The 13,689-nt window shown below is 41.9% G+C and overlaps 2 protein-coding genes across 10 annotated transcripts in view; one reads left to right on the forward strand and one right to left on the reverse strand.

Annotated features, from left to right (window-relative positions):
- LOC106603421 (BRCA1-A complex subunit RAP80) overlaps positions 1-4,083 on the reverse strand; it is a 13,234-nt gene extending 9,151 nt beyond the window's left edge. For all 7 annotated transcript variants that reach the window (XM_045717136.1, XM_045717137.1, XM_045717139.1 and 4 more), the window contains exons 1-8: positions 3,861-4,083; positions 3,362-3,440; positions 3,096-3,220; positions 2,641-2,952; positions 1,474-2,326; positions 1,162-1,289; positions 624-1,052; positions 43-375 (exon numbers count right to left, since the gene is read on the reverse strand). In XM_045717136.1, the coding sequence (XP_045573092.1) occupies positions 43-375; positions 624-1,052; positions 1,162-1,289; positions 1,474-2,326; positions 2,641-2,952; positions 3,096-3,220; positions 3,362-3,440; positions 3,861-3,965 (2,364 nt within the window). In that variant the 5' untranslated portion in view covers positions 3,966-4,083. The remainder of the gene's footprint in view (positions 1-42; positions 376-623; positions 1,053-1,161; positions 1,290-1,473; positions 2,327-2,640; positions 2,953-3,095; positions 3,221-3,361; positions 3,441-3,860) is intronic.
- Positions 4,084-13,689, forward strand: part of LOC106603481 (zinc finger protein 346) — a 31,826-nt gene continuing 22,220 nt past the window's right edge. For 2 of the 3 annotated variants that reach the window (XM_014197232.2, XM_014197231.2), the window contains exon 1: positions 4,112-4,366. Coding sequence is in view for 1 of the 3 variants with exons in the window: in XM_014197233.2 (XP_014052708.1) it covers positions 4,360-4,366 (7 nt within the window). In the remaining 2 variants the exon portion in view is untranslated. Of the gene's footprint in view, positions 4,367-13,689 lie in introns of all 3 variants that reach the window. The other variant, XM_014197233.2, reaches the window with a different exon arrangement.

The raw sequence follows: 13,689 nt of genomic DNA on the forward strand, positions 1-13,689 counted from the left end.
GCTACCTATAATAGGCATTTCTAATTATTAAGCAATACTCACTTCCTCTTGTTCAGGAGAGGACACAAACAGATCCTGGCAGTCCTTCCACTCCTGTCTTCCTCTCCTCCCTCCCTCCCCCCTCCGTGACCGCTGTCTCTCCCTCTTCTCTCCCTCACCATCCTCTACCACCTCCACTAGCTCTTCCTGACATTTCCCCCCCCTCTCCTCTTCCAGGAGTTGTGGGGCCCTGCGTCTCTCGAGGCGTCCCCTCCTGGAGAAGGGTTTCTCTGGGGGCCCAGGGAGGACTGGCTCCCCCCAGCCTGCCTTCCTCAGCAGACCCCTCTGGGCCTCCTTCAGGCTCTTCTCATACACCTCCAGCTGGGACAGGATCACCTGTAAGGAAAATCATGTCATTTCTATTAGACACTTACAGTTAGAAGTCCTGACATCTAACATCAGATCAATGAAATATTACAAAATAATGGATGGAACTTTTCTTACACAATACAATAGCACACAGTATTCATACCCCTCACTTTTTTGTGTTCCCAGATGTCAGTTACCCACATTGACTCATAATCCAGAAAATGTCTGTGTGAGAGAAAAATGAATGAAAATGACATCAGACCAAGAAGGATCACCTGTGTGTAGGCGTCTGGGTTCTGCCCCCGTGGACAGAAAGGCACACCCCAGTAGTAGCGCACCACTCCCCCATCACGCTGGCCGTCTGTGGGGGGGGAGAGGCGGCTGGAGGAGGCCAGGGGCTGGTGGGACGAGGTGCTTCCGGCTTTGGCCTCATCCTGGCTCCTTCTACCTGCAGCCTGTCTGAGAAGAGAGGGGGCTCCATACATGCCCTTGAATGTGAACTTCTTCCGGATGCACTTGGACTGGCTCTCCCCCTCCTCGCACGTGGCGCCTTTGAAGTTGTGAGTGCGTTTCTTGGGGACGAGGCAGGGGCTGTGTCTGTGTTGGGGGGAACGCTGGTGGTGGGTGTTTGGGGAGAGACCCTGGTTGCTTGACTGAGGGAGGTCATTCTCCTTTGGGAAGACTGGGCTGGGTGAGTGAGCTGACTGCAAGAGAGAGATGTTTCCACAATACACTGTAAATTAGGTTTCAGGTGAGGCCAAAAGCTATATAACAGTACTGGTGATAGACAATATTGTAGTTCTCTGGCTTCACCTTTTCAGGACCATTTTCCTCTCCGTCGTCATCTGACCAGCGTAGCGCTATATTACTGGTTAACTCCTGCATTGGCTGAGTTTCCAAAGCCAATGTAAGCTCCTCTGAATTAAGGTCTTCTTCTGCAGCTACAGGGAACAATCATGTCAATACATACATTGAATCTGAACATAAAAAGCCAAAAGGGCAGGCAGAGAGGCCATTTGAACCTGCCATAAAGGTATTTCTTGTTCTTATTCAAACTCAATGTATGATCGTAACATTGCTTTGTATGCATGACAGTGGTTAAAACAATAGGGGAAAAAAACATACCCAACTTTGCAGGCGTGCTAATCCTGTTTACAGTTCTCTGCGAGGATTCACCCTCACGTTCCTCTTGGTCAACAACTTTGTCTGAAACTCCAGCGGTCTTCCTTATAGGCACAAATCTCTTGTTCAGGGACAGGGTTGTTCTGGGGCGTGGTGGAAGGCACTCGGAGGCATCCCTGCTCTTCACAACATCATCTCTGTCTCCATCCTCATAGTCTCCTGTTGTAGAGACATGTTCAACACAGCTCTGTGGACCCTGGTCCCTTATCTGATCAGTTCTGGGAAAGACTGGACTTCCGGAGAAGGTCTCTTTCTCTTCTGGTCCTCTTTCAGTCTTAGAGAACACGGTGCTTTTAGGAGAAGTTGTACTCCCTTGTGCCTCTGCCTTTCCTCTGTCAGTCTTGAAAAAGACCAGGCTTTTAGGAACGGTGGGACTGGCCTCTTTTTCTTCCTCTACTGAATCACTATTAGAGAACATGGCGCGTTTAGGAAAGGAGAGAGTACTTTGGCCTGGTTCCACACCTCTCTCTGTTTCAGAAAACACAGGGGTATTGGAGAATGTGGGGCTCTCGGGCTGATAAGATTGAGATTTCTGGGACTTTGTGGGAAGCGTTAAGCTAGGATGACCCTTTAGTAGGAACCCAGAGGCCTGACAGTCTACTAGGAGGTCCTGGCTAAGCTTCTCCAGGCACAGGACAGGTTTGCTGGCTTGGGGAGCTGTAGTGGAAGGGAAAACAGGGGACTTGATCCTGAGTTGGGACTGGGAGTCACTCTTTGTGGAGTTGTTGTAGTCCTGAGATTCTATTGCGTTGGCTGAGCGGTCTCCGAAAAGGTTCCTCTGAGAAGACCCCTCCTCCTTAAAATGGCATAGAAGATGTTATCATAAAAACATTGTAACAACTGATCTGGCATGCATTCTTAGCCTGTGATGAGTGTAAGATGATGCTAACATTGTTGTTAAAAACACATTTAGATCTAAGTAAGTTGTTGGTTCTTCTACCCTGCTGTCACCAGAACTTAACACATACATTAGTTAAGTCTTAAGGTATGAGCGTAGTTAGTTAGATCTGGGCCCATTGAAGCCCCTGAAGAAATGCAGAACAACAGCCAGGGTTGAACAGACAATGACAGATAAGTAATGGCGTAGGTCTGTGTGTGTGCACCACTGACCTGTGAGGATGGGAGAGGTACTGAGGTGGAAGCTTGGCTGAGGGGGGAGGACTGGAAGTAGACCTTCTGGGTCTGAGACAGGTCAGGCATATCTAGTAATGGGCTTCCCTCCTTCTTCCCCCTCCTGTCTGAGGGAGGCACACCTCCACCGCGGGCTCCCTCCCTGTCAGCCACACCATGGTTAGGGTAGGAGAGCTTACGCCTGGGGGGCTGTATGCTGCTCTCTCCCTCTGGAGGAGAATTTTGACATTGTTGGGTAGGGCTCCCTGCACCGAGCGAAGATTCTGAGTGGGGATGAGTAGGGCTGTCTGCCTGGAGGGATACAGCAACACTCATGTATCATAGGATAGATAGAATGCAATACAAATGGTTGGATTGATCCGAAACAACGGTGAGGACTGCTAGAGGAAATCTCCAGGCGACAATTGATTTCTGTCAGTAATATCTACACTTACGTAGAGGCTTTCAGCAATGGCCTTCCTCACGGCCTCCTCCTCCTGTCGTTGCCGGAGAGCAGCGCTGCTGGCCTCCTGTTTACTCAGTCTCATGGCCAGGTCCAGCATCTCCTCCTCTGTCATCTCTGTGAAGAGAAGGGACAGTTTCAGTACAGTAGGTTAAAGTTCCATCTTGCAGTGCTTCAATAGTTGCATTCTGGTGATGTGGTACATGAAAATTATGGGTCTAATTAGCTACAAATAAGGAGACATGTTGGTCAGTATACCGTTTGATCGTGTTCTACTCTCCTTCTCCTGTTTGCGCTCCCCTCTTGATGATGATGATGTTGGTCTGAAGTCTTCATCCTGGGTTAGAAGAGAGATGAGTTGTCAATGACATGTAGAATATAAAGACTGCCTGCTATGCTTGATAACTGTCGGCCAAGCAGTCTCTCTGCTTCAGACAATTTGCATTTGGCTCTCTAAGCTAGGCATCCAGGTTTGTATAATATTATTACTCAAGCCTGGATGCCTAGCTTAGAGATCCAAATACAAATTGTTTGAAAGCAGACAGTTATCAAGTATACCATACAGTCTTTATATTCTACCTAAGATTTAATGAAAGGTCACTTTACACAGAAATATAGCTAGCGCGGTAGTTCTGAGTCTAGTGTGGGAAGATAGTTTGCTAGCAATTCAGTGTACTACCAGCTAGCTAAATACAGTAATTCAGTGTACTACCAGCTAGCTAAATACAGTAACGTTAACATCAGTTCAGCTGGTTACCTCGTCGCTGTCTGAGATGACGACATTGCCCTCTTCCTGAGCTCGTCGTCGTTTCCTGGGACAATCATCGGTGTCTCTGTTCTCTCGCTTTTTCCGAGGAGGCATGTTGTTCGGTTGACTTTGGTGCTTAAGTCGAGACAGATTTGTTAGTTAGCTAGCTACTGTTAGCTAACGTTAGCTATCTTCAGTTACGACAGTTGAGATCTGCTGCACACCCATCTTCCTGAGAATCGTGAAAAAACGAAAGTAGAACGGTTACTTATGCATAACGATTTGAGATTGAAGTTACAAACCCTTAAGTCCAATACTAACACTCGCATTCAGTTTTAGGTAGTTATAATTTCTACTTTTAGCAACACATTTGACAAAATTCGTTTCAAGAAGCCATTTTCTTCGACCACGTGACTCAAAGCAGGGCGAACTTTTTGATGGAGGGGTGAAATGTGATGTGCTCTCTTTGGAATGCACATTTCAAACAGGTACACATATGTAAGCAAACATGCAAGGTAAGCGATCTTACAACACTAGAGAACCGTTAAAATGTTAACAGATGAAACTACAGCAAGCTGTGTAAAACTACTCTGTCAAAAATAATGTCATAACTTTTTAGCAGCGCCACGGCTAAATTAGCGAACTACGGCACACTCACGCACCCCTTTCTTGTTTTCTCAACCAAAGGTGATCATAGTTTACTAATTTGCTAAGATAACTCTGCTAGCTCAGAAACACCTCAAATGAGTTATTTTGACAAAGCATTTGTTTGTAGAAAAGGTAAAGGTTTTACCCGGTTGCCAAAGAGGATGGATCCTGCTAAGGTTACCACAATCTTTGCTGCAAATTATGCCGCGTTGAAAACTGGAGAATCAAAACTGCCATAATTATAAATGTATTTACATATAAATGAACCACAAGTATTTAAATAAATTAGCAAGGAAATACGGAATAAAATAAATTAATGTTCTCTACATATCTAGGTATACAAGTATATATTATTTATTCATTGTATAATTAAAATATAATTATTGTATTCATTTATTTCTGTATTTCTTCCCCCAATATGATGACGGGGGTGTCAATCTAATGTCTGTGGGTGTTATCTAACAAACCATTGGTTGATCAATGTCACTTGTTGCTCAATAGTGTTTGCCTGCTTTTGCACTACATATGTGAAACTAGCCACAATAACGATTTGCCACAATAGTGTAATTTGCGATTCACCTTCAAAATAAAAGTCCTGCATTGAAACTGATGTAAACGCATACAAATAACTATCATCTCGAAAACAAAACGTTATTCCTGTTACATTGCACAACCTTCAATGTTATGTCATAATTACGTAAAATTCTGGCAAATTAGTTCGCAACGAGCCAGGCGGCCCAAACTGTTGCATATACCCTGACTGCGTGCAATGAACGCAAAATGACACAATTTCACCTGGTTAAAATTGCCTGCTAACCTGGATTTATTTTAGCTAAATATGCAGGTTTAAAAATATGTTCTTCTGTGTATTGATTTTAAGAAAGGCATTGATGTTTATGGTTAGGTACAGTCGTGCAACGATTGTGCTTTTTTCGCAAATGCGCTTTTGTTAAATCATCCCCCGTTTGGCGAAGTTGGCTGTCTTTGTTAGGAAGAAATAGTCTTCACAGTTCACAACGAGCCAGGCGGCCCAAACTGCCGCATATACCCTGACTCTGTTTGCAAGAGAAGTGACACATTTTCCCTAGTTAAAATAAATGTATGTTAGCAGGCATTATTAACTAAATATGCAGGTTTAAAAATATATACTTGCGTATTGATTTTAAGAAAGGCATTGATGTTTATGGTTGGAGCAACGTGTACCTAAGCGATTATATGCAATGCTGGACAGGCTAGATAAACTAGTAATATCAACCATGTGTAGTTAACTAGTGATTATGATTGATTGATTGTTTTTTATAAGATAAGTTTAATGCTAGCTAGCAACTTACCTTGGCTTCTTACTGCATTCGCGTAACAGGCAGGCTCCTCGTGGTGTGCAATGTAAAGCAGGTGGTTAGAGCGTTGGACTAGTTAACCTTAAGGTTGCAAGATTGAATCCCTGAGCTGACAAGGCATAAATCTGTCGTTCTGCCCCTGAACACGGCAGTGAACCCACCGTTCCTAGGCCAAAAAATATATTTCTAAAAAAAATTGGCCAAATCGGCGTCCAAAAATACCGATTTCCGATTGTTATGAAAACTTGAAATCGGCCCTAATTAATCGGCCACTCCGATTAATCGGTCGACCTCTAATTGCAATGTTTCCCTATGGATCTTGGGTCCATGAAATGGGGTATCAGCCTACTCAGTGACACCAGCAGAACGCAACTGTGAGGAGTTTACACAAATATGAGCGGTGTAGCTCATATTGCAGGACTTTGACTGTGGAAAATCACCTCACCAGTCAGTCTATTGTGCGTATTGGACATTTTATATTGCCATGTACAGCCTTAGCCTATTTCATGGACCCAAGATCCATAGGTATCAGCCAACTCAGTGAAACCCACAGAACACAGCGTGAAGAGTTTACACAAATATTAAGGTCGTAGCTCTTATTGCAGGACTTTGACACCACTGTGAAATAAGCCACATTAGCTCACCAGTCAATAGGCTGAATAGTGAAGTGATTGCCATATTCAAAGTCCTGCAATTAGAGCTATGATGCTAATATGTGTGTACACTCTTCAGTTGTGCTCTGTGGGGGTCACTGAGTAGGCTGATACCAGGGATGTTGTGCTGCCGTAGTGCTCCCTCACTTTTTTCAATTTCAGAATACACTGAGCTGGTAAAAATATTTCTGTAAAATTCATTCTGAAAGATTCTATTTAATTACCACAAAAATTCAAGGAAAATGATGGCATGAATATGTAGGCTATAGCAGCCTATAGGTACAGTAACAGTCAAAAGTTTGGACACACCTGCTTATTCCAGAGTTTTGCTTTATTTTTACTATTTTCTACATTGTAGAATAATAGTGAAGACATCAAAACTATGGAATCATGTAGTAACAAAAAAAGTATTAAACAAATCAAAATGTATTTTATAGGAGATTCTTCAAAGTAGCCACCATTTGCCTTGATGACAGCTTTGCACACTCTTAGCATTCTCTCAACCAGCTTCATGAAGTAGTCACCTGGAATGCATTTCAATTAACAGGTGTGTCTTGTTAAAAGTTAATTTGTGGAATTTCTTTCTTTAACCTCTTCCATCTAGACGTTCCGCTAGCGGAACACCTGCTCCAATATCCAATGATGGGCGTGGCGCGAAATACAAACTCCTCGAAAATCCGAAAACTTAAATTTTTCAAACATATGACTATTTTACACCATTTTAAAGACAAGACTCTCCTTTATCTAACCACATTGTCCGATTTCAAAAAGGCTTTACAGCGAAAGCAAAACATTAGATTATGTCAGCAGAGTACCCAGCCAGAAATAATCAGACACCCATTTTTCAAGCTAGCATAAAATGTCACAAAAACCAAAACCACAGCTAAATGCAGCACTAACCTTTGACGATCTTCATCAGATGACACTCCTAGGACATTATGTTATACAATACATGCATGTTTTGTTCAATCAAGTTCATATTTATATCAAAAACCAGCTTTTTACATTAGCATGTGACGTTCAGAACTAGCATTCCCACCGAACACTTCCGGTGAATTTACTAAATTACTCACGATAAACGTTCACAAAAAACAATTATTTTAAGAATTATAGATACAGAACTCCTTTATGCAATCGCGGTGTCCAATTTTAAAATAGCTTTTCGGTGAAAGCACATTTTGCAATATTCTGAGTAGATAGCCCGGCCATCATGGCTAGCTATTTTGACACCCACCAAGTTTGGCACTCACCAAACTCAGATTTACTATAAGAAAAATTGGATTACCTTTGCTGTTCTTCGTCAGAATGCACTCCCAGGACTTCTACTTCATCACCCAATGTTGTTTTGGTTCCAAATAATCCATAGTTATATCCAAATAGCGGCGTTTTGTTGTGCGTTCAAGACACTATCCGAAGGGTGATGTGCGTATCGTGACAAAAAATGTAAAAATATTCCATTACCGTACTTCGAAGCATGTCAAACGCTGTTTAAAATCAATTTTTATGCTTTTTTTCTCGTAAAATAGCGATAATATTCCGACCGTTCTGGCGCCTTCTGAGAGCCTATGGGAGCCTTATAAAGTGTCACGTTACAGCAGAGATCCCCTGTTTTGGATAGAGATGACAAAGAAGGCCAAGAAATGGTCAGACAGTGTACTTCCTGTACAGAATCTTCTCAGGGTTTGGCCTGCCGTTTGAGTTCTGTTATACTCACAGACACCATTCAAACAGTTTTAGAAAGTTTAGAGTGTTTTCTACCAAAAGCTACTAATTATATGCATATTCTAGTTTCTGGGCAGGAGTAATAACCAGATTAAATCGGGTACGTTTTTTATCCGGCCATGAAAATACTGCCCCCTATCCATAACAAGTTAATGCGTTTGAGCCAATCAGTTGTGTTGTGACAAGGTAGGGTTGACGTACAGAATAGAGCCCTATTTGGTTAAAGACCAAGTCCATATTATGGCAAGAACAGCTCAAATAAGCAAAGAGAAACAACAGTCCATCATTACTTTATGACATGAAGGTCAGTCAATCCGGAACTTTTCAAGAACTTTGAAAGTTTCTTCAAGTGCAGTCGCAAAAACCATCAAGCACTATGATGAAACTGGCTCTCATGAGGACCGGCACAGGAAAGGGAGACCCAGAGTTACCTCTGCTGCAGAGGATAAATTCATTAGAGTTACCGGCCTCAGAAATTGCAGCCAAAATAAATTCTTCACAGGGTTCAAGTAACAGAGACATCTCAACATCAACTGTTCAGAGAAGACTTTGAATTTCTTATTTTATTATTTAACCAGGTAGGCTAGTTGAGAACAAGTTCTCGTTTACAACTGCGACCTGGCCAAGATAAAGCAAAGCAGTGCAACACAAACCACACAGAGTTACACATGGGATAAACAAATGTACAGTCAATAAAACAATAGAAAAAATCTATATACAGTGTGTGCAAATGTAGTAAGATTAGGGAGGTAAATCAGAATCAGGCCTTCATGGTCGAATTGCTGCAAAGAAACCACTACTAAAGGACACCAATAAGAAGAAGAGACTTATAGATGAAGAGAAGGTGGACAGAGTAGGTGAACGGAGAGATCTCCGCATGTGTGGTTCCCACCCTGAAGTATGGAGGTGTGGGGATACTTTGCTGGTGACACTGTCAGTGATTTATTTAGAATTCAAGGCACACTTAACCAGCATGGCTACCATAGCATTCTGCAGCGATAAGCCATCCCATCTGGTTTGAGCTTAGTGGGACTATCATTTGTTTTTCAACAGGACAATGACCCAACATACCTCCAGGCTGTGTAAGGGCTATTTGAACAAGATGGAGAGTGATGGAGTGCTGCATCAGATGACCTGGCCTCCACAATCACCCGACCTCAACCCAATTGAGATGGTTTGGGATGAGTTGGACCGCAGAGTGAAGGAAAAGCAGCCAACAAGTGCTCAGCATATGTGGGAACTCCTTCAAGACTGTTGGAAAATCATTCCAGGTGAAGCTGGTTGAGAGAATGACAAGAGTGCAAAGCTGTCATCAAGGCAAAGGGTGGCTACTTTAAAGAAACTCCTAAATAAATATGTTTTGATTTGTTTAACACTTTTTTTGTTACTACATGATCCCATATGTGTTATTTCATAGTTTTGATGTATTCACTATCATTCTACAATGTAAAAAATTAAGAAACCCTTGAATAAGTAGGTATGTCCAAACTTATGGCTGGTAAATGATGGTTTCTTCCCTGTTTTCTCTCTTTCTGTGGCTTGACCACTTTGAGTGTGCCAAATCCGAAGTAACTAGAACAGCAACAGATCGAAAATTGTTGAAACGGCTGTCCTCAACAGTTTGTAATGGAATTGGGGCTCCTGTAGGCCTACAACACACTTGAACTCGACCTAGTGTCTGATTGCTTAGCTTACAGAAACGTACCACATCTATTGCCTATGCAGACAAACTGATCAACCATAAGAACATCATCATCACACCAACGAGATCTAGGATCCAAATTCCCAGCGTGTCTGCCTTGATGTTCATAAAACTCCACGGGACCCCTCTTGCGCAGTGGAACCCAAAACGATGTGACACCTCTTGGTTACGGTGCTGTCCTTTCACCGCCATGATTCGAAGGGCGCTCAAATCGCTTAATATAACCCTCATCAAGCTCTGTTGCCTACACCTAATAGTCCTACTCATCACTTATTACAAATATAAGATTCACTTCTCACAATGGTGCTCATTTAGTAAAGATAGATCAAAGCTGAATCAATGTCTCGTAAGATCACAATGATTGTGTATTTAACATAACAGAACCAAATATGATGCAATTGGAGGATGTATTAAGGCTACTGTAGCATAGTAGGCCTATATTACACCAAAAACATCTGTCATTTCTTATCTGAAGCTGAATAGTCACATTTATTTCCTCATGCTGCCAAAATGTAACAGTGTGTGCAACCAGGCAGGTTAAGCTTGGATTTCAACAAAATAGGCCTACAAGAAAAGCTGATAGTTTAATGCCATCTGCCTTAATTTCCCTGCCGAACAGTAATTCAAAAAATAGAAAAACATTTGACTGTGTGGGCATAGGTAGAAGACATTGCAATTGGAGGATGCATTTTATGTGTAGGCCTAATGTACAATGATATTCAATAGGCTATACCTGTCAGTACAAACTTTGATATTAGATCATGTCCACTCCCTCACCTAAAGAAAATTGCACTACACAATTGGCTGATACCCCATTTCATGGACTCAAGATCCCTAGCTAAGTCTGTACATTGCAATATGAAAGTTCAATACAAGTAGTAGGTTGACTGGTGGGATAATGTGGCTCATTTCACAATCGACTGACTGGGGAGGTGATTTCCCAGTCAAAATTCTGCAATAAGAGCTAAAATGCTAATATTTGTGTAAATTCTTCACAGGTGGGTTCTGTGGGTGTCACTGAGTAGGCTGTTACCCCATATCATGGACCCAAGATCCATAAGTAAGGCTGTACAGTGAAATATAAGTATACCCCCAATGCAATTATGAAGTCTAATACTTCCACGGTGCGATTTAACTGACTTGTCCTTTTTGTCAAATTAACTAATTGTTGTCTTTTGTTGAATTAATATAACACTACTAACTTGTTAAGCATTATCTAGTCCAAATTTGCCATGATTCCACTATTTGTATCCGTTTGCATCAGTTTAAATGCGGGACTTTTTACTGTTTTGGTTAAACGCTGCTGAAAACACAACTCCAGATTACATGCTTTTCCGCGTGGAGGCATGCATCAAAAACTTGGGTCAGCAAGCTGCTACAAGGGGGACAGGTGTAAGAATATATTTGCTAGCTATTCATCTGATTGATAAAGCTGATAAAAATGCCATTACTAGCCAGAAAGCTGCTGGGGTAAAGCTAGCTAACATTTAGTTTACTCCACCGTCAGAGTTCAGTTTAGCTACTGTACAAAAGAACTAGCTATGTAATTTGTAGCTATAGTTTAAAGACTAACTAGTTACTGACTATTCAACCATTTTTGACAAACTACTTTGTTCTCCTGCCTGTTTATTGGTGATTGAAAGGTGGCAAGAAAAATGCCCCTCCTAATTTCACTGCAACTAGACTGTTACCATATAATTTGGAAGATTAGGCTTGTGCACATTTTACATGAGTGTTTCATTACCTACACTGAACAAAAATATAAACACAACATGTAAAGTGTTTGGTTATGTTTCAAGAGCTGAAATAAAAGATCCCAGAAATGTTCCATAAGCACAAAAAGCTTTTCTCTGAAATGTTGTGCACAAATTTGTTTACATCCTGTTAGTGAGCTTTTCTCCTTTGCCAAGATAATCCATCCACCTGACATGTGTGGATATCAAAAAGCTGATTAAACAACATGATCATTACGCAGATGCACCTTGTGCTGGGAACAATAAAAGGCCACTCTAAAATGTGCAGTTGTGTCACACAACACAATGCCACAGATGTCTCAAATATTGAGGGAGTGTGCAATTGGCATGCTGACTGCAGGAATGTCCACCAGAGCTGTTGCTAGATAATTGAATGTTAATTTCTCTACCATAAGTCTCCTCCAACGTCGTTTCAGAGAATTTGGCAGTACGTTCAACCGGCTTCACAACCACAGACCATGTGAGCGGTTTGCTGCTGTCAACGTTGTGAACAGAGTGCCCCATTGTGGGGTTATGGTATGGGCAGGCATAAGCTACAGACAACAAACACAACTGCATTTAATCTATGTCAATTTGAATGCACAAATATACAGTGATGAGATCCTGAGGCCCATGTGTTTTTGTGTATTTGTGAACAACAGATGCATCTGTATTCCAGTCATGTAAAATCCATAGATATACATGTATTTCAATTGACTTATTTCCTCATGAACTGTAAGTCAGTAAAATCTTTGAAATTGTTACATTTACATTTTAGTCATTTAGCAGACGCTCTTATCCAGAGCGACTTACAGTAGTGAATGCATACATTTCATACATTTTTTTTTCTGTGCTGGCCCCCCGTGGGAATCGAACCCACAACCCTGGTGTTGCAAACACCATGCTCTACCAACTGAGCTACCAACTGTTGTATGTTAAGTTTATTTTTGTTCAGTATAGTTAACCAAGTTATTGACTGACTAAGCTAATTCTTATATCTTTGTTGCATTTCAGGTAGAGTGGCATTTCTGACAGGCTAGCGATTCACAAATAACTTCAGAGTAGGTGTACTGATTTTAGGATCCATTTTACTTTCACAATTACATTGACAAGGGGGAGGTTATCGTAGATCACTCCCTATTCTGAGATGCTTTGTGAATATGGGCCCTGGAAGAAAGCTGTTGCCCAATACTTTGCACAGTAGTCACTTAACAGTAGGCAACCCTGATCCTGGAGTGCCGCAGGTACTGCAGGATTTTGTTCCAACTAAGCCCTAAACCAGGGGTGCGTTCAGTTCGCTTGAACGTTTTCTACATTGCACAACGGTTTGTACTGAACAACACTTTCCCAAAACGTTCTTAAACAGACTGAGATATGTTTGTTCAGTGGGTGTGGCTTGATGCAAGGAGTGACGTATTTAAAGGGCTGTGGTGCATTTTGAACCCACAACCCAACCCTTCCCCGTTTTTCAACTGGTCATTCTGTACAGTACTGCTATCATGTTTTTATGTACTGAATGCAGCCCTGACCAACTGAGATAATTGATCAGTTCAGTAATTGCGTAAATTCAATACACCTCGTCTTCCAGGTTGGTTAAATTAAAAACATGAAGTGCCAGGATTGCCTACCCCGATTTGTCAATGCTTATGAACTGAATATTGAGTGTGAATTTCCATATCAATGACACTAACAAAAGGGTTGCCTTGTTAAACATGTAGAGTAAACGTTAACATGGCTTTGGTGATTTAAAGGTGCATAATGCATTTGTCATCAGGCCACTGCATGCGGTGACGTGTACCTGGATGGTTACACTGCCTTACTGAATACTGCGGCCTTCAGTGGTACTGGACGCAAGGGCCTTACCAGAGAGTACAGCAACTCTCTCTCAGCCATTCTGGCAACATGTATTGTTTGTAGCCAGTCATTCATACAAACTGTTAGGGATGTAATCATGGACTTCTATTCACTTTGTCTACTTGTCCCATTCAATCTTGTCTGGGATATACAGTTGAAGTCGGAAGTTTACATACACCTTATAGCCAA

The sequence above is a fragment of the Salmo salar genome, chromosome ssa04 (assembly GCF_905237065.1).
Source record: "Salmo salar chromosome ssa04, Ssal_v3.1, whole genome shotgun sequence".
NCBI classification, from domain to species: Eukaryota; Metazoa; Chordata; class Actinopteri; order Salmoniformes; family Salmonidae; genus Salmo; species Salmo salar.